General features: G+C 52.4%; 7 protein-coding genes across 7 annotated transcripts; 2 read left to right on the forward strand and 5 right to left on the reverse strand.

Moving 5' to 3' along the window:
• Positions 1-1,464: 1,464 nt before the first annotated feature.
• J4E78_009695 (uncharacterized protein) lies at positions 1,465-3,193 on the forward strand (the record flags this gene model as incomplete). Its single annotated transcript, XM_049370283.1, has 5 exons — positions 1,465-1,509; positions 1,558-1,776; positions 1,830-2,267; positions 2,316-2,995; positions 3,046-3,193. The coding sequence occupies 5 exons, from the start codon at positions 1,465-1,467 to the stop codon at positions 3,191-3,193; spliced, it is 1,530 nt and encodes a 509-aa protein (XP_049218030.1).
• Positions 3,194-3,355: 162 nt separating this feature from the next.
• On the reverse strand, positions 3,356-4,689 carry J4E78_009696 (uncharacterized protein; the record flags this gene model as incomplete). Its single annotated transcript, XM_049370284.1, has 4 exons — positions 3,356-3,894; positions 3,951-4,248; positions 4,299-4,529; positions 4,582-4,689. 4 exons carry the CDS (start codon positions 4,687-4,689, stop codon positions 3,356-3,358), a joined length of 1,176 nt encoding a protein of 391 aa, XP_049218031.1.
• Positions 4,690-5,277: 588 nt separating this feature from the next.
• On the reverse strand, positions 5,278-7,605 carry J4E78_009697 (uncharacterized protein; the record flags this gene model as incomplete). The annotated part of the gene is made up of 1 exon (XM_049370285.1): positions 5,278-7,605. The coding sequence occupies one exon, from the start codon at positions 7,603-7,605 to the stop codon at positions 5,278-5,280; it is 2,328 nt and encodes a 775-aa protein (XP_049218032.1).
• A 2,015-nt stretch (positions 7,606-9,620) lies between these two features.
• Positions 9,621-10,955, reverse strand: J4E78_009698 (uncharacterized protein; the record flags this gene model as incomplete). The annotated part of the gene is made up of 1 exon (XM_049370286.1): positions 9,621-10,955. One exon carries the CDS (start codon positions 10,953-10,955, stop codon positions 9,621-9,623), a length of 1,335 nt encoding a protein of 444 aa, XP_049218033.1.
• A 1,314-nt stretch (positions 10,956-12,269) lies between these two features.
• Positions 12,270-14,830, reverse strand: J4E78_009699 (uncharacterized protein; the record flags this gene model as incomplete). The annotated part of the gene is made up of 2 exons (XM_049370287.1): positions 12,270-13,533; positions 13,587-14,830. 2 exons carry the CDS (start codon positions 14,828-14,830, stop codon positions 12,270-12,272), a joined length of 2,508 nt encoding a protein of 835 aa, XP_049218034.1.
• A 2,621-nt stretch (positions 14,831-17,451) lies between these two features.
• Positions 17,452-18,219, reverse strand: J4E78_009700 (uncharacterized protein; the record flags this gene model as incomplete). The annotated part of the gene is made up of 2 exons (XM_049370288.1): positions 17,452-18,075; positions 18,130-18,219. The coding sequence occupies 2 exons, from the start codon at positions 18,217-18,219 to the stop codon at positions 17,452-17,454; spliced, it is 714 nt and encodes a 237-aa protein (XP_049218035.1).
• Positions 18,220-19,684: 1,465 nt separating this feature from the next.
• Positions 19,685-22,944, forward strand: J4E78_009701 (uncharacterized protein; the record flags this gene model as incomplete). Its single annotated transcript, XM_049370289.1, has 4 exons — positions 19,685-20,098; positions 20,151-20,685; positions 20,732-20,819; positions 20,871-22,944. The coding sequence occupies 4 exons, from the start codon at positions 19,685-19,687 to the stop codon at positions 22,942-22,944; spliced, it is 3,111 nt and encodes a 1,036-aa protein (XP_049218036.1).
• Positions 22,945-23,022: the final 78 nt, after the last annotated feature.

Raw genomic sequence — 23,022 nt, forward strand, 5'->3', positions numbered from 1 at the left:
GTAAAATGCGCGCAGGTGTAGCGACTCTGATCCCGCGTCGCTGTGCGTTTGCATCGGCTGCACGTGATCGAAGCAAACGCAGCCATGGATGCATTGACCCTTGACATCAGGTTCGAGGCGGCATTCTGCGGTCGAGAAGGAATCCAGGTTCACACCATGGTCTTTCGCGGCGCACGAGACTATGCAGAGCTTGGCTCAAGCTACGTTGGTGTACGGTGACTCTTTGTACGACATTGGATGTTGGGTATTGGATATTGATTCGATTAGTGCCATATCCTCGTTTAGTGTTGGTTATGATATTACTTGTTTCACCGAGTCTTTTACTCCGTTCTGGTAAGGTAATGACGCATTAGCGATGGGTCAAGCTCGTCCTCAACTAGCAGCTGCACCGTTAACAAGAAGTGGAAAGATGGTCGAAGCGATCGAGCACAACACGTCAACATGGCGCGGTATTGGCGACGTTCGAGTTGCACCCAGAGACCTAGCGTAAGCAATTATAGAACGATCGATTGAGAACTTTCGGAGGAGCGAGACTTCAAGTAGATTTGCGTCGTTGCCAGCAAGCCAGCAGCGATGGTCTTCGATGAGTCCCGAGGTCGGTGCTCCATGTGGACGCGCACGCGTTCGGCATCCGACCATCTTGACTAAGAGCAATTGCGATGTAGACGGAAGGGTGTTTTGGGGTTCAATTCGAGCATCGGTTCTTTGCGATACTATCATCTGAGAAGGCGGGCATCGCTGTGTTTGATGGAAGAGTGTGTCGTCGATGCCAGCTGGAGAAACGCGCTGAAGTTTAGCGTGGAAGATATGTGATGAGCTAGTCCTAGTTGGGTACAGTCACGTGGTCAACACCCATCATCAATCGCGTCGACGTCGCATTGCTCTCCGCCTTCCATCTGCATGTACTCTGCTCTCCTTTGATGATAACGCAACTGTTCTATCGATGATCGCGATACGAAAGCCGCATCACAGAGGTGCCGTGCCACACGATCGCCAACCGCAGCTGTGACTCCCTCTTAACGGACGGCACGCTTATGTCCATGGCGCAAATCGGAGATCGCCACGCCAGGTGTAGATACAATCCGGAGAACCAAGCAAATACGCGACTGCAATATCCACTCAAGCTTGCGCCCTTCCCTTTGCCGACGCTGACATCGCAAAGTCGAGTCAACACACGTCATTGACGAACTTCATTAACCCGAACGTCTCAACAGCCAAGCCTCCACTCCGCTGCTGAAGCTGAATTTCGTAGGTAACAATGCATGAAGCTAAGCCCGCGAAGCGAGCTCTTACTCCAACAAACGGTCTGTCATAGCCGGATTGAGTAAAGATGTGCGCTGCACCCCGCGATTCGGGAGACGTTTGGCGGGGATCTATCGTTGGAGAATCGGAGGAGATGCAGCGATAAGAGTGTTGGGGGCGTACTGAGTGCAAGGCGTTCCAATCAACTTACAGCAAAACAACATGTCGCTAAAGGAGAAGGATCTTGAAGCCGAGCGAAAGGAGCATGTCAGTGTTCACATAATGTTTACTGAAACGATGCGCTGACGACAGAAGGTCTCATTTGACGAGAAGAGCTATGGCGGTAGACATGACCGTGTCAACAGCGACGACGCTGTATATCCAGCGAATGACTCTTCGGGACCAGCATCGTCGCCTGTCGAAAGAGATGACAAGGAAACACGTCGCATCATTCGGAAGATAGATCTCAGGCTCTTACCAACACTCGCTGTCATCTATGCCTTCGCACTCATCGACCGCGTCAACCTTCCGAATGTACTGCATATCCCCAGTCGTCCTTGTAAGCCGTATACTGACTCACCATTCAGGCGCGTATTGCAGGCATGGACGAAGACTTGGGCCTCTCGATCGGCTCACGCTACTCCATACTCACCATGATTTTCTTTATTCCTTACATCATCTTCCAGTTTCCTGCCAACATAATCATCCGAAAACTCGGTCCTGCCGTATGGCTACCCTCCCTGGTCGTTTGCTGGGGTGCTGTCACGATCGGCATGGGCTTTACGAACGACTGGACGCAAGCATTAGGTTGCCGAATCATACTGGGTGTGCTCGAGGCTGGCTACTACCCTGGCTGCGTCTTCTTGCTGAGTTGCTGGTATGTGAGATTCGAGGTGCAAAAGAGATTCAGTGGATTCTACCTGCTAGCGCTTCTTGCGAGTGGTTTCTCAAACATCTTGGCTTGGGGTCTGAGCGAGATGAGAGGACTGGGAGGCCTGAATGGGTGGCAATGGATATTTGCGATCGTATGTCAAGCCCCTTCATATTCTCTACCAGTTGCTGACAGATACTAGGAGGGTGCCATCACCATGTTGCTAGGCTTCCTAGGCTACGTGACTATTATCGACTTTCCCGATAAAGCCAGCCAACCCAGTCCCATTACAAAACGCCCTTTCCTGACCGATGCGGAAGCCAACATAGTTCTGGCCCGCATCCAGCGCGACCGTGGGGATGCCGTCGCCGACAAACTTACCCGGTCGACCATCGCCAAACATCTCCGCGACTGGAAGATCTGGGAGTTTGCATGGCTCTACTTTCTCAACAACGTCGTCGCATACAGCTGGGGATACTTCCTGCCAATCATCCTCCGCAACGACATGGGTTACTCTGTCGCCATGAGCCAGATCCTGTCTTTCCCGCCTTACGTCCTGGCTGCGGCTTGGATGTTCGGTACGGCATGGGTCGCCGACAAATATAGAATGCGCGGTGCAATCATCGTGTTCAACTGCGCATGGGCAGTCTTGGGAGTGTGCATGATGGCTTTCCTCAGCAACGCTCGCGCAAGGTATGCTGGAGTCTTTTTGGGAGTCAGCGGTGCAAACGCGAATGTGCCGAGCATACTGAGTTATATGCATAACAACATCGTGGGTCAGATGAAGAGGAGTGTTGCGAGTGCGTTGTTGATTGGAGGGGGAGCTTGTGGGGGTATCGCAGCGTCGAACATCTTCCGACAACAGGATGCACCCAAGTACATGTAAGTTCCATGCATCACGACGTACGTAGAAATGAAGCTAACTCTTGTAGACCTGCTATGGCTGTCGTCATCGCGACCCAAGTACTAAGCATTCTGCACGTACTGAAGAACTTCTGGGTTTACTCACGCGCTAATCGCCAGGCTGATCGCGGAGAGAGGATTCTGGAGGGCCAAGAAGGCTTCCGACAAACGCTGTAAATTTGGGGTTGTACTACCCGCCACTGTGCCTGCGTACGATGAACACTACGAATATATGCCGCTACGCTATGCTATGCCATGCTATCAAACTCATCAAATAGTACGCGACGTGACAGCTTCCCTTCACGGCAAGGATCCCATATCTCGTGTGCCAAACCAAGACTAACCCATCAACCTCCGCCGCCTCCCACTGTCAACGCTAACAGTATTGTCTGGCCCGATGCTGATGCTCAAACTGCTGGTATCGTCCTCGCTAGGAGCTCTCCTCCTGTCTCTGTCTCTGTCCCGTCCGCTGACAGCCTGGCTCTTACTCCTCTCGGGTTGTATGACCAGCCACGTTGAGCCGCCCCCTTCATGCTCTTGTTCCATGAGCTGCAGTTGTGGTCCTCCGCCTCTCTCATCTCCTCTTCGCATGTCCCTGTCTCCTCTTCTCACATCAGTTTCGCTTAGTCCTCGCTCGTTTCGGCCGCGCTCTCGACTGGGCTTTGCGTTCTTGGTGGGTGGCGGAGGAGGGAAAAGAGAGGGGAACTTGGCGGTTTTCAGAGGTAGTGTTGTAAGCGAAGAAGGTAGCGGGAGAGATTCGATCAGCGTCAGCTTCTCGAGTGGTATGGAGGTGAGGAGAGAAGCGGGTAGGTCGACGGGTGAGCATGCGACTATCGTATGCCGTAGGTGCGTGTTCGATGCGAAGAACGACAAGTTTTCTGTGTCATGTTAGCGACTTCGCGGCCTTCCACCTCGAGCATGCGTAGATACATGCCTCGCACTTTTCTTCCTGCTCCGCCTTCCTTGCCGACTCCAGTGTCGATCCAGTCGAAGCTCGTTATCCTGCCGCAGAAGCCAGTCGAGAAGGCTCGTAGCTGGCCCAAGTTCCGAACCTTCTCAAGTCGTACAAGGTAGTTGGCCATGCCCTCCAAGTTGGCATATATGCGGACGATGATGTCGAGTGAGTCGGCATCTTCGTACAGCTCCCGCAAGTATTCCCTGATCCGTATGTTCAGTTCGTCTGCTAATGCTTCGCCGCCTTGAGCTTTTCGTGTTATGTATTTGTCTTGGAACTGGGACGGTCAGCTAAGATGCACGACTAGAAGTATACTACAACACATACCAGGAAGCCTTCGGCATCGGCATCTATGAGCACCATAACGAACGGCCGTTTGGACTGCGACTGCACTAGAGCCTCTTCTTTTGCCTTGGACTCTGACAGCTGCCCTTGCATCGTCCGCGTGACATCTGCGATTTCCGCTTGCAGTGTCCGCCTGACATTCTGTTCGGAGCCGAGGTCGAGTTCACATTGTGCGAGGCGTGCTTCTGTCTTTTCGAGCTTGTCTAGGAGTTCCTACCCTATCGTCAAAACCATCATGGCACCCGGGACGCCTCCAGTAGCATACCTCGATAAGCTCGCACCTCTTCTCCTCCAGAATCCTAAACTGCGACAACCGATCGCGAAACGTCATCGGAGGTGGGGCAGGCGGGCCCGCAACAACTAATTCCGCCATCTTCAGAACTGGCAAACGTCACACAATCACCAAAAGGCAGGAAAATTACTAAACGACAGAAAAATCCGGGGATCCTAACATTTAAGAAGACGCGTTGTTTTGGGCTCCCGCGCAGCGCTAGCTAGTTGTTTTGCATCTGCATGGCCCAAAGTACGGTGACGCCGCCGGTGCGAAAGATGGCAGGTTCTGATTGGCTGGGCATGTGGGGGAGTTGGGCTCATACGCTGCCTTGGTGTTGGAAGTCACCGGAAGCATACAGAAGGTCATGAGCTGGCGGGCTGTGTTCTGGTCACGGATGCATTCTTTGCGGCATGCAATATGCGGCGCGAGCCGCAATGGGTCGTGTGAGGCGGAGATGGAGGGGTGATGGGTGCTCTGGAGGGGGAGGAGGGGCATGTTCTTCTCACTTTAGCCCCTCGTTTTTCGAAACGCACGTCACATTGCTTCTCTGGCTAACGATACAAAGGTGTTGAGGTTTCTAGATACATGCCTCTATGAATCACACCTTTTTTCCACACACCCAGAATATTCAACGCTTGCATAGAACCCCAACGCCCTGATGACTCACTCATCAAGGAAGCTCATCGGTTACATGACCCGGATAATGTCGGTATCTGGTATCGCAGTTGCCATCACGGCACGACGATCAATCTTTCCTCCAGACGTGCGTGGCAGCTGCTGCCATATCACGGCGCGGGTCGGACGCATGTAAGCGGGGAGATTGAGACCGCGAAGCAACTTCAGCAAATACCGGCGCGATGCAGCGTTGAGTGTCCCGGTCATGACAACAACAGCCAGGATCTGCGGTTCTTCCTGCTCTTCGTTGCTGTGGAGAACCACGGCCGCTTCCACCACTCTCCCTTTGGCCTGGTCAACAATTGTCCGCGAGACATCTCCCAGCTCAATGTGAAACCCGCCGACTTGGGCGGTTGACTCATCCAAGCGTCGCGAGGTTACGAAAAGTACCCCAGTATCGTTGACGAAACCCCAATCACCGGTCCGGAAACACTTCACACCAGTTCCAGGATGTGTCTGGAAACGATGGTCGTCGGCCTTAGAACCAAAGTAGCATGGCCCAACACCTGGACCAGCGACCCAGATATCACCAGTCCAAGCTATAGGAAGTGGTCTGCCCAGATGGTCGCCTACCCAGATGTGGTTGTTCGGCAACGCGGTTCCCACAGGGATAATCTGGCCTTCTTTGTTGCCCGCGTACGCCTTGTAGTCGACAAAGCTCATGGAGGAAGCGATTGTCGTCTCAGTCGCTCCGTAAAAGCTTGCAAACTCCAGGTTGTTGAGTTGAAGCTCAGTGAAGTTGCGAACAACGCTCGATGAGATGTTTTCTCCGCCACTCAACGCGAATTTCCAAGATTTGCAATCCTTGAGCATGTGACGAGGATGTTGGAACCAAAGTGAGTAGTCGGATGGTGTAGCAATAGTAGTGGTGATCTTCTGGTGCACCATGACTTTGGTCACATTGGCGGGAGATGAGTCTGCGGCTAGGAAGAGTGTGCCTCCAGACGTTAGGGCGAACAAGATCTGAAAGAGCGACATCTCCGACGTCCAATTGCTGTGCTGCAATACGGTCGGCTTTTCGTCTTCGAAATAGTAGGCAGTGGAAGCCACAAGCACCTTCAAATTCTCGTGTGTCAAAACGACGCCTTTTGGCAGACCATCGGACGACGGAAGATGCAGTCCCACAGCAAGATCGTCTGGCAGCGGCTCCTCGATGTTGTCGAAACCTTCCGTGAAGACCATGTCGCCGCAGAAGAACACGGTACCAAGTTGGAGTTTCAGTGCGTAGTCAACTAGATCTGGCGTGCTGACGATGCAAAACATAGTGTCGGAGTTCTTAGCGATAGGAAGATTGTCATCAACGGATAGGCGGTGATCTATCGGAACGTAGACTCCGCCAGCGCACCATATTGCGACGATACTGCAAAGAAGATCGATGGTTGGTGGACCGAGCACGCACACGGGAGTACCACGACCAACGTCGTGCTTCTTCAGATCGGAAGACATGGCGACCGCTCGACGTACGAGATTGACGTAGGTAATCTTTTGGTTCTGTTCGTCCTTTACAGCGACATGATCGGGAGTCGCTGTTGCGATCTCTTGAAGTTTTTCGAGGACACTGCTGAAGGAGACTTGGTGCTCAGGTCCGGCGCCGTGCGCCATACCTTGCTCACGCTCTTCTTGGGGTACAAGGTCCATATCGATGACACTAGTAGTCTGGCTCTGAGCAACCATTTGCATCATTGCTTGGATGTACATCTGCGCCACCACTTCAGCATGTTCTTTGTCATACGTCTTCTCGTCTAGGCCAACGAACACGACTAGGTTGCGGTCGAGGTCTTCGCGAACAATTAAGACGAGGTCTTGAGCATGCTCGAAGTACATATCGGTAGTCGGAGAGGTAGGACTTCCACGAGCAATCCAGTCGAAGGTGACTTGATGAAGAAGTGTCTGCTTCGAGATGTTCAACTCGGATAACAAGTTGTTGACTGGTACATGAAGATACCGTCTAGACACGCCCATGGTCGCCTTAGTCTGCTCCAAGAGTTGGTTGGAGGTGTTTTGCGAGTCGCCCTTGAAGCGCACTGGCATAGTATCGCCCTTGCCCTTCAGAGCTCGACCCAGGCCGATCACAAAGTCGTCGGTACCAGTGAGCTGTGTGAGTAGGATCTGCAGCGCAGCTAAACCGAAGTTTATCCCTGAATGTTCGTAGTCGTCGCACATGAATCGAATGCCGAAGGAGAGATTTGCTGAGATGGTTGTCTCAAAGCGATGGAAAGCCGGAACCGCATCGGGGTTGCGAAATCCTCGAGTCGTGAACGGTAACATTGGTAGAAACGTGGGTCGACCTTCCATTTGGGCTGTCCATTGCCACAGACCAGAGGCCGGTAGGGGAGTCATATGAGAGAGTGGGCTGCTTTCTAGAGTATGGGTCGCCTCAAAAGAGTCGCTAGGGGTCGCTGGAGGCGGTGCAGGCAATGAATAACCGGGAGTGGATTGCGCTCGGCGAGATCGAGTAGGTGCAGCTTGTTCCATCGGATTTTGGGCAGGCGATGGAGATGAGAAAGGATCTTCGTCGAAGTCTCTATCCTGCATAGTCGTGTTAGCCAAGATCTAATACTCGGGCTAGACCGTTAGGGATACTTGGTCGAGTGAATTCGTGGTGCACAGTCAGCTTTTCTACACCGAGCGTGGTGTTTAGGCAGCAAACCATCCTTTCTGTTTCCCTTATCAAACCTACTAATTGCGATAAGTATAGTGAAGCCAACAGCACTGACCTCTTACCCACTTGATGTAAGTGTATAATTTCCTGTGCTTACAAGTTAGATTCGATTGAAGGAACGCCGAATCGACACTCACCGGCCTAAACCCCGACTCGATCAAGAGCATGAGTAACATCGACACTGCTCTCACGTCTGACGACAAAGCCGCTCATGCACCCACGGAAGCACCCACCAATGGGTTTGGAGATCTTGGCAAACTTCCCAGAGAGTTCAGAGACATTATCTACGAAGCAGTGCTTGCTTATGCGCCGCAACGACACTACATGATATTCACTCATGTTATCAGAAAAGATGCAAATGTAAAATCCCAGCTCTCGAGACCTTACTACTACGGCCCATCATCCATTTTCCAGGTATCTACCGCGATCAGGAACGATATTGCATCAGTAGCCCTTGGTAAATCTCATGTTATGGTCCAAGGCTATCGCAATATACATCGACTCACTACCTTTCTCTCAGCCAACAACGCTTTTGGCAGCGTAAAGTCGTTGGCATTAGGAGGCGTGCACAACATCAGGACTATGCTCAGTCATTTAGACAAGTTCCCAGCGCTCCAGCGCCTTACTATCGGAATCTGTACAAGTGTGTTGGCGCGAGTCGAATACAAAGTCAATGGGCCAACAGCAGACTCCGTGGCGAAAATAGTGCAGAAGTACAGGTTGGAGAAACTACTCGTGTGCACTACTCTGCGATATCTCACGTTGAATGAGTTCAGTTCCAACGTCTGCATATGTAAAGATCAGTCCAACGAGAGAGCGCTACGCGGTTTGGGACGATGGTTGACGAAGGAGTGCGAGGAAAGAAAGATCAGCATGCGTGTCGGACTTGTGCAGATATGTGAAGGGGAACGTAACGGACGTTTGCGGGGGCATGCGACGACCAGTAAGAGGTTCTCTGAATAATGGTGGAGACCGAAGGAGCGGCTGGCTGATGGACGAGCCTTTGCTGGCGTTAAGTTATTTGTTAGCAGTAGATTACATCGACAATGCCGAGACAACACTAAAGAAACCTTTCGCCATTACAGGAATGCTCCAAGCTTACCAGTGTATCAGTAGTGTTGGCCGATGCTTATGTAAATACGATGACTACCAATTTGTATGCATGGCGAGACTCCAGGGAACAGCGGAGGTTTCTGTGATACGAGGCCTTGTTACAGCGCGAAGAATCCTCGTGGTCCTTTTAGGGATTGGTCGTAACTCGAATGTTAGAGCACTCGCAAGATATGGATCTTCGCACATAAATAGAGAGGATGTGCATGAGGTCTCGATGGTATAGGCGCGCGAGATGGTGGTGGAAAAGAGGATGAGAAGAACGTCCAGGGGCGGCCGCATACCTATTTGGGAAGTGCTATGAGCGTGCCAAGCCGCTAGCGCCACCGCACGCGGCACACTTCACGTGTCTCCTCTCCTCCACCCGAGATACAACGCGTTCTTGACCGTCATCGTTGCACTCCTACAGGTTACATTGCTATGAAGAGAACTTTTGAACCTTGAAAGTACACTAGGATATGGAAAATGTCTCTACGCGGACGGCCCGGCGTCAGCATCAACGCTCTGGCCAACCAAAACGCGTCGCGTTCTCAGCCGTCGAACCTAGCGCGCCAGCATCATGACACCATGACACGCTTGCTTGTCAAACCTGAACTTTGACCTTCTCTGTCTGTTCCTCGACGATGAACTTCCACATCACCTCTGCCGCCGTTTTTGCTCCGTCCATGGAATTCAACGTCTCCGCTAGCATCCGCGCGCTCGCTGCATATGAAGGATCCTTAAGCACCGTCAACACCGTGCTGCGAATGTTCTTGGCCTTCCAGAACTGTTTCTGCACGCGAATACCTGCTTCAGCATTCATGGCGTTGTCCAGATTCGTCTGCTGCTCGACCTGTAGCGCGACACCAACAATGGGCTTTCCTGCAGCCAAGGCGCATTGGACAGTCCCTTGACCTCCATGCGTGACGATGAGGTCGGCGAGCGCATTGGCCGCCGGTGCTGGGATGAATCGATCAGTCACCAGAAGCCGCGCATCTCCGCCAGCGATCTCAATTGCCTTGTCGATGTCGCAGATGGATTTCGAAGCCAGCACGACTGCGTTCCAGTTGTCGTCAGGGTTCAATCGTAGAGCCTTGATCGCTTCGAACAAGAACTCTTCCGTTCCAGAGCTGCCCATTGTAACTAGGATCGATGGACCAGGACCCTTTGTTAGATGTGCCGATATGTCTTCGTCCAGCTTCGAGTCGTTTCGCGCGTACAAAGGACCTGTGAGGACTATGTTCTTTGGGAGGCGGTGCAGATATTCTTGATGGAATACGGGGTGGTCGTTGACCAAGTTGAGATCGGCCATGTTCATGTCGAAGAGGGAGATCGGTCCCGTGATTGGCCATCCGCAGGCTGCTGCTGCAGCTCCTAGGCGCTTCTGTCGGAAGATAGGAGCGTTCACCATCAAGCCGCTGGCCCACCATGCCATGCGCTGTCGGACCGGTCGTGGAAGCCGTGTGAACAATGGCATCATATCTGGAAGATCGCGAATCAGGCCGTGAGCAAAGGCTCCAGGATGCAACGGAACCGGGAGGAAGTTGATCGTTCGGATACCCAGGAGTCGCGCAGCAATAGACGCTGGAGCCCACATGCCATGGAACACAATGTCGGGCTTCAGTTCCTTGAATGCTGCGAGTTGACCGTCGATGAATGACTTTGCGATTTCTTCTGAACCGAAGAACTCGGGCCAGTCCCATCCGAGGTCATGCGCCACGGAGATGCCCTTCACGCGTGGTTGAGCGGGGACAATGTTGAAGCCAGCGTCCGTGATTTGATATTCGAACCGCGCGCCACAGGACAGGAAGTCGATTCGCAGATTGATGTTGGACGGGCACATATCTCGCAACGCGATAGCCATCGCAATGGCACGTGTCGTGTCTCCAGCGTCTTGCCATGCTACGCTGAGCACGATGTGAACGTTTCGGGAAGTCATGATGCTGGGTGTCGCACTTGTTATGCACAAGAGAAGGATGAACAGCAACGACGTTCAATCTTCCAGTATTGCCTGAGTTTCAAGGCATCTTGGTGTCTTGGTGCATTGGCTTTTATACAAAACACCATGGAGGTCGCCATGCAGATATGCACCATTCTCTAAATGCGGCGTCGATCATATTCGTCTCTCCTCTATGATCTCCGAAACAACAGGTCCGACATGAGCCGCATTGTACAGCTGCGGCTCATTCTCACCATGCAAGAGCTTATCAGCGTCAGCTCACCATCTGTATGGAAGCTCGTAACTGCTATACGATGGCCAGCCCAACGCTGAGCATTACTTGAGACCGACCCAGCTACGTGGTATGGCCATGCTACGACGCCCGACAGCTGTGGGGAACCGTGGGAAGTGCGATCCGGTATCGACATTACATTCGGTCCTTTGTGAGATCGGATCACTAATTGCGTTGGAGCATCTGACGTGTAGTACGGCCACCTTCGCGCCAGCTGTGAGAGGAATACGTGGGCTGACAAACCATTCGCGGCGGGATGAAACGTCTGGCACCGCCATTGGCATATAATGCGCGTCGCTAGTCTTGTTGCTGGTTCTTACAGATTGCACAGCAGACTGCCTGCCTGAGTACGACCTGGTGGTGGTTGTCAGCAAGCTTTAGGTTTACGAACAACCAATCGTGTACACGCAATCTCGGAGCTGGCCCGGATGACGCACCTATCCGACCCCAAAACCACCGAAGTGTGGTTTCACCGCGAGAAGGGCGGCTTCACGGCGATATCCGCGCCCGTGTTGGCGGAGCAGATGCACGTTGGAGCCTGATAGCAACACCGACCCCAACCGTCTATCATCTCAATCAAGCAGAAATGATATCGCAAAAGTGGGGCTCAAGCATGTATATGGTTAATAAAGCTTCGCTAGATCTCGGCTTTGCTTGATTGCTCGTCCTGGACGTGGGATGATCAGCGACATGGCTTGGTGGCTTCGCTTACGCATTACCTGTTGGGTGAGCTGCGAATCGGAATGGCCCCGAAGTCTGCTTCCTTGCGAAAATCAAGGAACGTGTTGTAAGCTTGCGCATTTTTGCCCCTCACAACTCATAACACGTGGGACGCTTGGAAACAGCGCCAAAGACGACAAACTTCAAGCAAATAACGAAGGGAAGGTAGAGCTAATGGCTAATACATTATGCATTAATGGCAGAGATACGATGCGATATGGTATCCGCCCTATCATCATTACACGCTAAAGGACCTCGCATTCATCCATAGATCTAATTCCGGGAAAGAAGAGCCAGCTTCGTCACCTGCGAACTTGCTTCCCCGGGCCCAGTTGATCACGGAGGTCGGGGTTAATGGTGGCTGTCAAATACGACGCAAACTGACCGCTTTGACGGAACATCTTCTTCAGAGCTGGCGCGGGCTCCGCCACCGCTGGCTGGTTCGCTTCTTGCCGGCCCGCACCATTGCCTGGAGCTTTCAGGATACCACGGGGCTGTTGTGGCTTTTGATCCCGCTTCTCATCGAGTCGCTGCACGGACGTGTCTGGCTTTGCTTTGACGCTTCGCCACTCCATGCCTACAGCAGCTGGTATCGCAAGGCAAGCTACGACAAGTGCCGCAAAGAACGTTCCATGTGTGAGCGAGTCGTTGTAAGCTGCGAGTATCAGGGCCTTGATAGCTGGAGTGACACCAGTCGTCAGGTTCGTGGCTCCTGCGTCCAGGATCTTTTGAGGGTCTAAGCCTCCGATTTGCTCCAGTCCAGACGAAAACTTGTGAATGTACAAGTTCTGACCGACAGCGGTGAAGACTGCGCCGCCGAGTGTCTGGAACAGCGACAGCACTGCCGTACCAGTTGGAACGTCCTCCTTGGGCAGTATGGTTTGCACGGCTATGTTAGGATGTTGCATAGTACAGCCAACCCCAAAGCCGACAACAATCTGAGTTCCAATCCACATGGCGTTATCGGTAGTCATCTCCCAAGTGGTAATGAGACCAGCTCCAATAGCCATCATGCCTGAGCCAAGGATCATGAACGGAGTGTAGTATCCGATGCGCTGTACTAGAGCTCCAGACAAGATCGAGCCGAAGACAACCGAAAGAACGAGCGGAATGGTGTTGATGCCGGATTGCATAGCAGATGCACCTTTGATGGCCTGGAACCAGAGAGGGACGTAGATAGAGACTGTGAGCATAGTCGCGCCTACGCAGAACTGGGATGCACTACCGAACGTAACGCTACGCTGGAAGATGATGCGTGCTGGTAGGGTCGCAGTGGTATGCCTGGTGACGTATTGCCACAACACGAACGCTATCAGTAGCATTGCGAAAGCGACAAGAAGTATAACCATCCGCGGTGAGGTCCATGGGTAGTCGGCGGCGCCCCACTCTAGCGCCAGCAAGAGACAGGTGATCGATGGAAGGAACAATGCGGTGCCCAAGGGATCAAGTTGTCGTATCGTCTCTCCCCACGTCTTAAGTTGCGGCTTCTTTTCATCCAACTTCAGCAACAAGCACACTACAAGGAGAGTGAAACCACCGAGTGGAAGGTTGATGTAGAAGCACCATCTGGGTGATGTTAGTATCCGTTTCATATGCGTTTTGTTGACGCTGCTACTGACCTCCAAGTTGCGCTGCTGCTAGTGAACGCACCGCCTAGCAAGGGACCGGCCACACTTGCGACGCCAAAGCATGCGCCGAAGAGACCCTGCAGCATGGGTCGCTTAGCCAGCGGCACAGTGTTGAACATAATCAGGATCGCGCCGGTGAAGATGCCGCTACTACCCAGGCCCGCGACCGCGCGCCCAACGATGAGCATATTGCTGTTCCGCGCAGCGCCGCAGATGATACTTCCGAGTTCGAATAAAAAGATGCCGGATAGGAAGACTGGTTTGGTTGGAAAGAAAGTGTATATGCGACCGTACAACAGGATGAAGCCGGCTGCCGTAAGCATGTATGCGCTACCGTACCACCCGATGTCGCCAATACTGCTGAACTCGTTCGTGATGGCGGGGATTGCTGGACCAATGATGGTTCGGTCAAGAGCGACAAGGAAGATCGAGATGTACAACGAGAGCATTATGATCGCGGTCTTCGCAGTGGATGGATATGGAGAGGGCACCTTGGGCGCTCCTCTTTGTCGTTCGATGTCGTAAACGGTCGGTGGCTCATCAAAGGGTTCGTCGCTCATCGAATGCGCATCCCGGAGATTACTCCTACGGTAGTTTCGGTCTGGGTATTTGCCCATTGCAGGGCTGAGAGGTCCGTCCATGATGCTCTCGTCGTCAAACTTGAAGCTCGTAGGACTGGAGTAATTTGTATCGTCATATGGGTCCATTATGACTGGTACGTGATCGCCATCCTCGGATGTTGAAACCCGTCTTATTGTGTTCCGGCGGAAAGCTGGGTTGGCTGCATTAGCCTCGTTGGCTTCATTCAGCCGCAATATCCCTTCTAGTGCCATTAGAGTGCTTGCCCGCAGGTAAGGTCGGATTTCTTGTAGATCTTCTCGTAGGTTGTTGGTGGTGTAGGAGGTAGCGCAATCCCGCCTCTGCGAGTATGGTTGTGACTGGGCGAGATCTGTGGCGAGGTCTTGTCCTTGTGCGTTGTAAGAGATATATGAGGCTGTGCCTAACCGTGCTTGGTCGGTCGCTCGATCGAACGCAGTCTCGCAGTTGTCAGCCAGATCTTGGAGGATATCAGAGATCAAGCTGCGCTCTTCCGAGTTGGTGCGAGCGTGCCATCTGAGCTCGTGTGTAGATTGTGTAGCTTGTGTAGATGGGCGTGATGATATAGATCCAATGATGGAGAGCGCGGCGGGGCGTGCCCCTCGGTACTTCGATATAGACGGAGGAGGCGCCGCCATGATGTTCCCAGTCTCGAGAGTAAGCCTTAGGTATCAATCCGGATATATTGGGTGCGTGCGCTGAAGCCCGATTTGTTGCTTGCAGCCGAACGTACGAGAGGTCCAAAGAAACGAGACGGTAACAATATGCAGAGATATACGGACATGAGCTATAGGGGTGAAGAGTAATATAGTCATAGACAGACGTCGATTCTTTGCATGAACGTCGCATGAACAGTCCAAACAAGAAGCACATCTCAGGAACACATCTAACAGACCAAGAAATATTCCGCAGTCGCATCCGCAGCACGACCATGAGGCGCAACGGTGCAGTCAGACGGCGATTACCTCTGGCGAATACGACATGCTTCTCGCACACCATCCACAGCCATCAAAAGCATCGGCGCGCCAGCTTCAAAACCACCGATGTTCCACAACTTGGCTTTACGCCACAGAGCTTCTCGTGCGCGTCCGATGGCGTCTATTAATATGAACCGGGTAGACCCTGAGCTGTCAGAGGTGGGTAGCTTCATTATGCTGCATGCGCGCACTGCAGCGACTCTCGTGTTGTGTGCAAGGTTATGCAGAGTCAGCGATCAGAGAGGTCGGTGATTACGCTGGGGAGCCGACCAGCGCTGCGAGATCATTGAGTTCTGCCGAGACACATCAGGCAACATGTCAAAGGGCTGTGAGAGTTTCTTTCGAAAGTGAACATGATGCAGATGATGGAGCATGACGCGGAGTGACGTCTCAGGCACTTAGAAAAGCTGGTGGAGGATGTTGGCGATGAGAAGAGGACAGAAAAGCAAGTCGGCCTCAGCTCTAGCGTGATGGCATCGCTGATGTGCTCAGAAATACGCATCGTCTGAATGGCATGTCTTCGCCTCGCCACTTGCTTGTCCCGTCACAACAAACCCAGTTATGCATTCGTTGCAGGAGGCCCTCGACTGCAAGTACAAAGACGTCGCGATCCGCATCTGCATCATGCTATTGTCATGAGAATTTGACAGCAGCCCAAGGTCAGTCGACGGCCCGACATCGCAGCTCAACACATCGTCATAACCGCACATCTCTTTGCGACCCCGCGCGACCCTCACATCCCCTAGTCAGCCCTGCGCAACAGCAGAGCCTCTACTTCCAAGATGAAGGTGTTCTGGATGCGACACCTCAATGCGGGTGATCGCCATGATCTTCTCAGGGGGCCCACTTGAGGCAAGCAAGCCTTTCCCGCGGCGGATAGCATGCATAGCCAGCTTGGAATGCAGGTACGGTTTCAGAGGCTTCTAGCTTCGTGGGTCTTTTGTCAGTTTGCGGGCTGCATTGTTGTTCAACAGGGGAAGAGTGGATGCGACCGCAAAAGCAAACGGCGCCCCTGAACCAAGATTGGCAGGACGGATCTGCAAAAGCAAAATCGCACCTCGTACAAGACAATCACTGGACAGGTCTAGGGCCTACAACAGCATTTAAACATGTAAAGTAGGTGATACAATGTCGATGTAGGCTCTAGGCCTGTTCGGATTGTTCATACGTGGATTTGGTCGGGACGCCAAACTATGTCGCAACACGACCGCAAGCCTCCATGTCGCGGCATGATGCTGGCGGTCGAAAGAGGGGTGGAGTTCAACCGTTGCTCGTTGAGGTGCAACAGTTACGTCACAATCAGCGGGCCGCGGGTCATGACTTAGAACCTGTGGTGGAGACGGCGGATCAGATACCAGAGCCTAGAGATCGACCCAACATGCGTCAGGAGAGAAAACATTGCGAACTACGTCGACATTGCTTCCACATTCGCCTGTGTCGATGTGTCGATGTGCCGATACTGGTACTCTTGTTCCTCCTTGACATGGTCTTTAGGTAACATGAAGTTATGGTAATTGATCTTTGTTAAGGCGGGTACTTCGACCTGTGCAGTGTAGTTGGCGTATCCGTATTAGATCAAAAAGCTGAACCAGTACTTTGGGTTGACGATTGGATACTTGATGTCAACGTAACTTTGAGGGTGAGGTCGAAAATCCGCCCTCGTGCAGCCTACATCAAGATGAAAACAGACAAAGCTAGCGACCTAGCGTTGACGTAGGCTCCCGGGTGTTGAGGTTTTTCTCGAATGAGGTGCAACCACAAGGTACGCGAAGTGGGTCAAGTATGCAAGGCAAAGCTGGTTTTTAATGAGCGTAGGGTATATTGACTACAGATAACAAGAGCTTCGTGATGCATACCAGATTCGCGAAACGAATCTGCTAAAGCAAATGTGAAACGGCCTGCCCATCACTTGCAAGAAAAGCCTGAACAGGTTTGCAGACTACATCAAGACAAAACTGTGCAAATTGGTTGACCCAACGTTGACGTAGGCTCCAGGGTGTCCAGGTTTTCCTTGAACGAGGTGCTACCACAAGGTATGCGAAGTGGATCAAGCAGGCAAGACAAAGCAGGTTTTTAACGAGCGTGGGTTATATTGACTACAAATAACAAGAACTATTCAATGAATGGAAGTGAAGCGAAATCCGAAGATGTGGAGACCGGATCAAGTACAGAATAAACGGGAGATGGACCAAACAGTCTCGTCGCTGCTCTCTTATCACACCAAGAGAGCCCCCCCAACGAAGATGTTACAAACGATGTTACCGAACGGATAAACCCGTGGATCAGTAAGGATAAGCCTTATCCCAGCTGATTCTCAAATCTTCCCACTTATCCTGGACAGTCTCAAGGCAGTTAATAAGCGGCACGTTGCACATTCCCACTGTACCGCGAAGCTCAAAAGACTCTTTGTTCATGTTGGAGTCAGGCCAGACTGGATCTTGGTTGTTGGAAGCTAGTCGGTTACACTTGATCATGCCACGTTCGATGGTGGTGGTCCTCATAACAGGCGAGGGATCGTTGAGGTGTGCTGGCCATCCCGGAAGGAATTGTACCTGGGTCTCCAAAGCGTCGTTGTTGCATTTAATGAGTGCTTGGTTGCATTGGAAATATCGGACGTTGGTAATGACAGTTCCGCTAATGGAGGACTGGCCAGAGATTTTGGCAGGGTCAGAGCCGTACCGGCTGATGCAACCCTTCAAGTCCTCATTGAGGATGAACTCGCTGTACTTCTGGGAAGGGTGGCGGTCCTTTTCAGTGGCCTTGAAATCGGTATTGGCGTACATGGCATCGTCGTACATGGCATCCATGGCACTGTTCTCGGCAGCTTGACTATCTTGACGGACGGTCTTCTCAGGAGCGGAAGGGGCGACAGGGATAGGCAAGTCAGACGTAACGACGACAGGTCGCTGAAGCAGTAAAGTTAGATGAAGAACACAGAGTAGTAGGCATTCAATACATACCTCGGGTGAGACGGAGGGGACACGGGGAATCAGGGCAGCGGTAGCCACAAGGCTACCAAAGGCCACCGTCAAATACGCGGACAGAATCATCGTAACGCACGGGCGAGTGATAGTGCCGAGACCTGACTGCCGATGATGAATATGTTGGATGGTGCTGAGATGTGAAGACAGAGGAAAGTGTTCAGGGATGGGAAAGGTTGAGATGGTGGAGTAGGTAGATGATCGAATCAGAACTGTGTGTTGTGGAAATCACTCATCGCCCAGCCAGGTTTGTCTTATATAGCGGTTGGTGCCCACACGCAATCCTCGGATTCCGAGACCCTTCAAAGACGAATTTGGACCCGATTGACATGTACTGGTCATTTGTGTAAGGGTTCATTTGACCTGCGCAGTCAGACCCACTAATAATGATCGCCTTGAGCGCGCCTGTCAGCCACTGAGGTCAAGCACAAGGCCCAGCGATCTTGGTCATTAGCCAGACCTCGCTGACTCCGAAAGTTGCAGCGGTAATAAACCACGGACGGAAGTGTTTTCTTGGACTCCGGAGACAATTCAGGGCTCTCTTCTGTCGCACTTAGATCATGGCACGACCTCAACGGAACTGCTTCGGATGAGGGGGTAGACTCTGGAAGACGAGAATCAGTGTAATCACGAAAACTTGGGGGTCCACCTCAGTCAAATGAACGGAGAGGATATCGCAGCCACTGTATTCTTAGAATCAACCAAACTATCTATGCAAGTTGTTCCAGAACTTCACCCTACATCGTTGACAATATTGAAGATGCGGCCTTTCTTCAGGCCGGTCAAGTTGCCAGAAGATGACCTTGGAGCAGTCTCAAGTAGCTACATACCATATCGCCAATGAAGGCGCAGGTCGCGCGGTTGACGATTTCGATGCTGTCACTGTGCGGATTTGAACTTGTAAGGCTACGTACACGATGATGCATTTGAAGTCCGAGGGGCAGAGTTTCTATGTCACTGTTCCCTCATGATAAGAAATGTCCTAGATCGTGCGCAGATGGTTGGTTTATAAGTTTGCACGGTTCGCAATGGACCTGCAATGACCACCGGACGGAGAGCATGGGGATGCGATGATGCATTGCAGCAATCTCAAGCTACGGGGCATACTCGTCGTCTCTTGGTAAGGCAACTGTTTAAACTTTCACCAGGTATCTTGATACACGCTACGCTGTTCAGAGTGACGGCTAGATCGAAAAGGGTCCATTAGCTGTTGAGGCATTGAGCATTGTTGCCGTTGCCAAACAAGTCTGTGAGAGGGCCGAGAACAACAGACACTTGAACGAGGTGCGGGGATGGTGGACCATTGGTTATTGATCTTCGTGATGATCGTTGTTTGGAGTGTTGAGATACCGTGGTCCAAACGATCTCGCATGGCGTTGATATTCAACGATACTGAGCAGATGTCTTTAATCGTATCCTCCAACACGACGAAAAGAAGCCCCATCAATTTTACTTTGCCAAAAATCACCAGAAACCATTCCGACCACCCACAGTGCTCATGCTACGCTTGCTGTCCAATTAACAAATCGTCACCATGCGATTTTCCGCGTGGTTACTCACCACCTTCCATGTCTTCGATGTTGTCAAGGGCTCTGCAAGCGTTGCGTGGTCAAATACGACTTCAGGAAACGGAACCCTGTCAGTCTGGAGCTATGCCGAAAATGACTGTAAGGCGAGTCCTTATTGTGATGACACCGGGGTTACTGGCGACTACGATTGGGACAACGACTGCCCAGACCTTCCCAGGATCAACTATAAACTATGGTTCAACAACCGAGCCGAAGACACAGCATTCTTGAGGGAGAATCTCAGGCATTACGAACAACTCAAGATGAACCCATGGAAAACTCCAAGCGACGAACTCACCTTTCCTGCCTACATGGCGAAGCGATACGCTCCCAACGTACCACCCAGTAGTATGCTCTGTGATGGCTTGGGAATGTGCAGAGTGAGTATTTCATTCCAACTTCGAATTCTGCTATTATTAACACCATAACTAGGCTCCAAGCTGTAAAGACATTGGAGAAAAGCTCCAGCCTGGAGAAAAGCGCGCAGCCATGTTGTTCTTCGAATTCGTATCCGGTCTCGACCACTCGTTCCACATTACCAGCGAAGCTCTCCAGGACCATTGGCGGCATATTCTCGAAGACATCGATCAACTCACCCGGAGGTTCACGTATGCGGACGAACAACAAGAAGCGGCTATCAAGAAGGATGAGAAGAAGAAGAAGGCACTAGCTGCTATGGAGTTGGCGTTCGGAATCATCACGGCAGTCTTTCAACTATTCACCACAGCCGCCAACATCTTCAACTTCAGACCGGAGATCATCAACAAATACATCAACGAAATTTCTATGTTCAAGAAGTTGGGTACGAAGTGGCAGCGAACTCTGTCATGGGCGAGCAAGAGCAAGATTCCAGGTAGCTCACTAGCCAAGAAGCTGCATTCCAGGAGAGTTCCGGAGGGGGAGAACGGCGGTCCACCCCCGGATCCGTCAGGTTTCCTCCGGGATAAGTCGATCGAGAACATGCAGAGTAAGTTCTGGCCTTCGACATGAAAGAGTGATCTAACATCGAGTAGAGCTGTGGACCATCACTAGCGGAGGTTACCTCGGGGTGCAAGGGTTGACCAAAGAGGTAGTCAAGAAGATTGACCACAAGAAGGATTTGTAAGTTGCGCGTACTGTACATTCGACAGCAGAGGTCCTAACAGAAAGCAGGAAAGGATTTGACAAGACTCTGGAAGCGGTACGTGCAGAGCTAGCCGAACTCGATACCAATGATATCGACGAAGCCAGAGCCGGAATGCCAGTCCTTGCGTTGGGCGGCAGAAGTCGCGATGGCCACAACATTGTCGACCTCTATGACAAGGACTTCTTTTACGGCGCCAATGTCGACTTTCGAGCTTATGTCGACTTCGTGGTCGGCATGAGGACTTATGCGACTATCATGAGCGCCTTGTGGAAAACGGAAGGCGTCTACGTCGTCGAGACCTGGACTAAAGAAGGCGGCGACTGCGACCGAGACAATCGTGGACCAGCCGAGAACAAGATCTGTCTTCCGGAACGTCCAGACATATCGTACTGGGTGTACGCAATGACAAATTACAAAGACAAGAAGAATCGTAGTCCACCCGGATGGGAGTACCTCACCAGTGACGAGGGTTTCCACGGCCTCTTCGCTAGTGACGTGGTCCGAGCTGCTCTTTGGCGAGAAGAGGTATATTGGCCTGAACGCGAGAAAGAGGAACGTGAACGGAATTCCACAGCTTCAGGCACCTGCCCAGCAAACAACAACGATCGGCTGCAGGATACGCCGGCCCTGGAGCCGGTGAATCTGGACGGCAAGGGACGTCCGGACACCAACGTCACGCACTCATCGGGCTCGGACTCCACTTTACCCCCGGGCGCTAGAAAGCGTCTGGACGACTATGGCAACGCCCCCAACGCCTTTGACATTGCGGTATGTCGCAGCTGGATGGGTGAAGCTATCTCCAGCACGAAGAGCACGGACCACAACAATGCGCCTTGCCTATGCGATCCCATCAACCCCATCTACGCAGCCTCGTGGGAAGCGCCCACGAACTGGACCATGGCAGCAACCAAGAAGTTTATCAAAGACAGCGGCTTGTACAACTTCGACAGCTTTGGAAAGAAGTGCCACGACTGTGACAGGATGGATGTAAGTTGGAAGGCACTGTTACAACTTGACGACGAGGAAGAGCCAGCGAAGCATATGAAGAAGGCATGGCTTCACGACTGCGACCCGAACCATCACAAAGAACATGACCTGGGGCCACCACAGCTTACCAATCCCAACTCGACAAGCTCATCATCCGTGCCACCGGGTTGCGACCCAACGCAGGCGCCAACACCCACTCGAGAGCCCATCATGCAAGTCACCACGCAACTCCTGCGCGAGGAGACGCGGTACCCGAAGAACACGCCCAAGAATATCACGTCGCAAGGCGCATGCAACGGGCCGTACTGCATCGTGGACGTCGTCTATGAAATCCGGGAGTCACACTTCAACTACACCGTCGACTCCTCAGTCCGCAATGGCGAATACGGTTGCTATCCTGGCGATGACAAGTGCATTGAACAATCCGCGCACGACCTTTGCGACTTCCGCGATGACGATGACGACAGCGAAGAGGCCAAGGCTAAGGAAGACGCAGAATGGGACCGAGAAGAAGTCGGTCCAGACGACGACGAGTATGAGGACTTCATCCAGGAAAACCCCAAAGGCAACGGCACAACTCCAGGCAACGACAAGACCTCGACCGACGGCACGACCCCAGGCAACGACAAGACCCAAAACGACGGCACACCTCCCGGTGACAACGGCGCTCCAAACAACGGCACCTCCCCCGACAGCCAAGACAAGAAGAAACCCGACAACGAAGCCATGAAAGCCTTCAAAGCATGGCTCAAGATGCACGAAAAACGCCTTCCATGCGTATGCGGCGGAAACGGCAAGAACGGCCAACACGGCATCCATTGCTTCCCAGGACCAGTCGCTACGAGGACCACTACGATTAAGGGCCGCATGAGCCAGACAGCTAACCCGTTGAGTCCTTTGGCTGCTACACCCACTGGAGCCGGAGGTGGAGGAGCGGCTGCAAGTGGTACTGGCAATGTGGTGACCAACGTTGTCGCCACGAGTGATGTGTGGGTCGACGCGCGAGAGATATCTGTTGAGATGCCGAGTCTGGGTGCGCCTACGGAGACGGCGGTGTTTTTGACGGGTAGCTATGCTTCGATTGCTACGTATCCGGCGGCGGGTATGGACTGAGATCTCTCGGATGCGGCGGGTGGAGCTCGGGGGTAACGGCTGCTGAATAGGTCGGGAGTCTACATCGACATTGAGTCA

This window comes from Alternaria triticimaculans (assembly GCF_023758025.1).
Source record: "Alternaria triticimaculans strain BMP 0046 chromosome Unknown scaffold_22, whole genome shotgun sequence".
Lineage (NCBI taxonomy): Eukaryota > Fungi > Ascomycota > Dothideomycetes > Pleosporales > Pleosporaceae > Alternaria > Alternaria triticimaculans.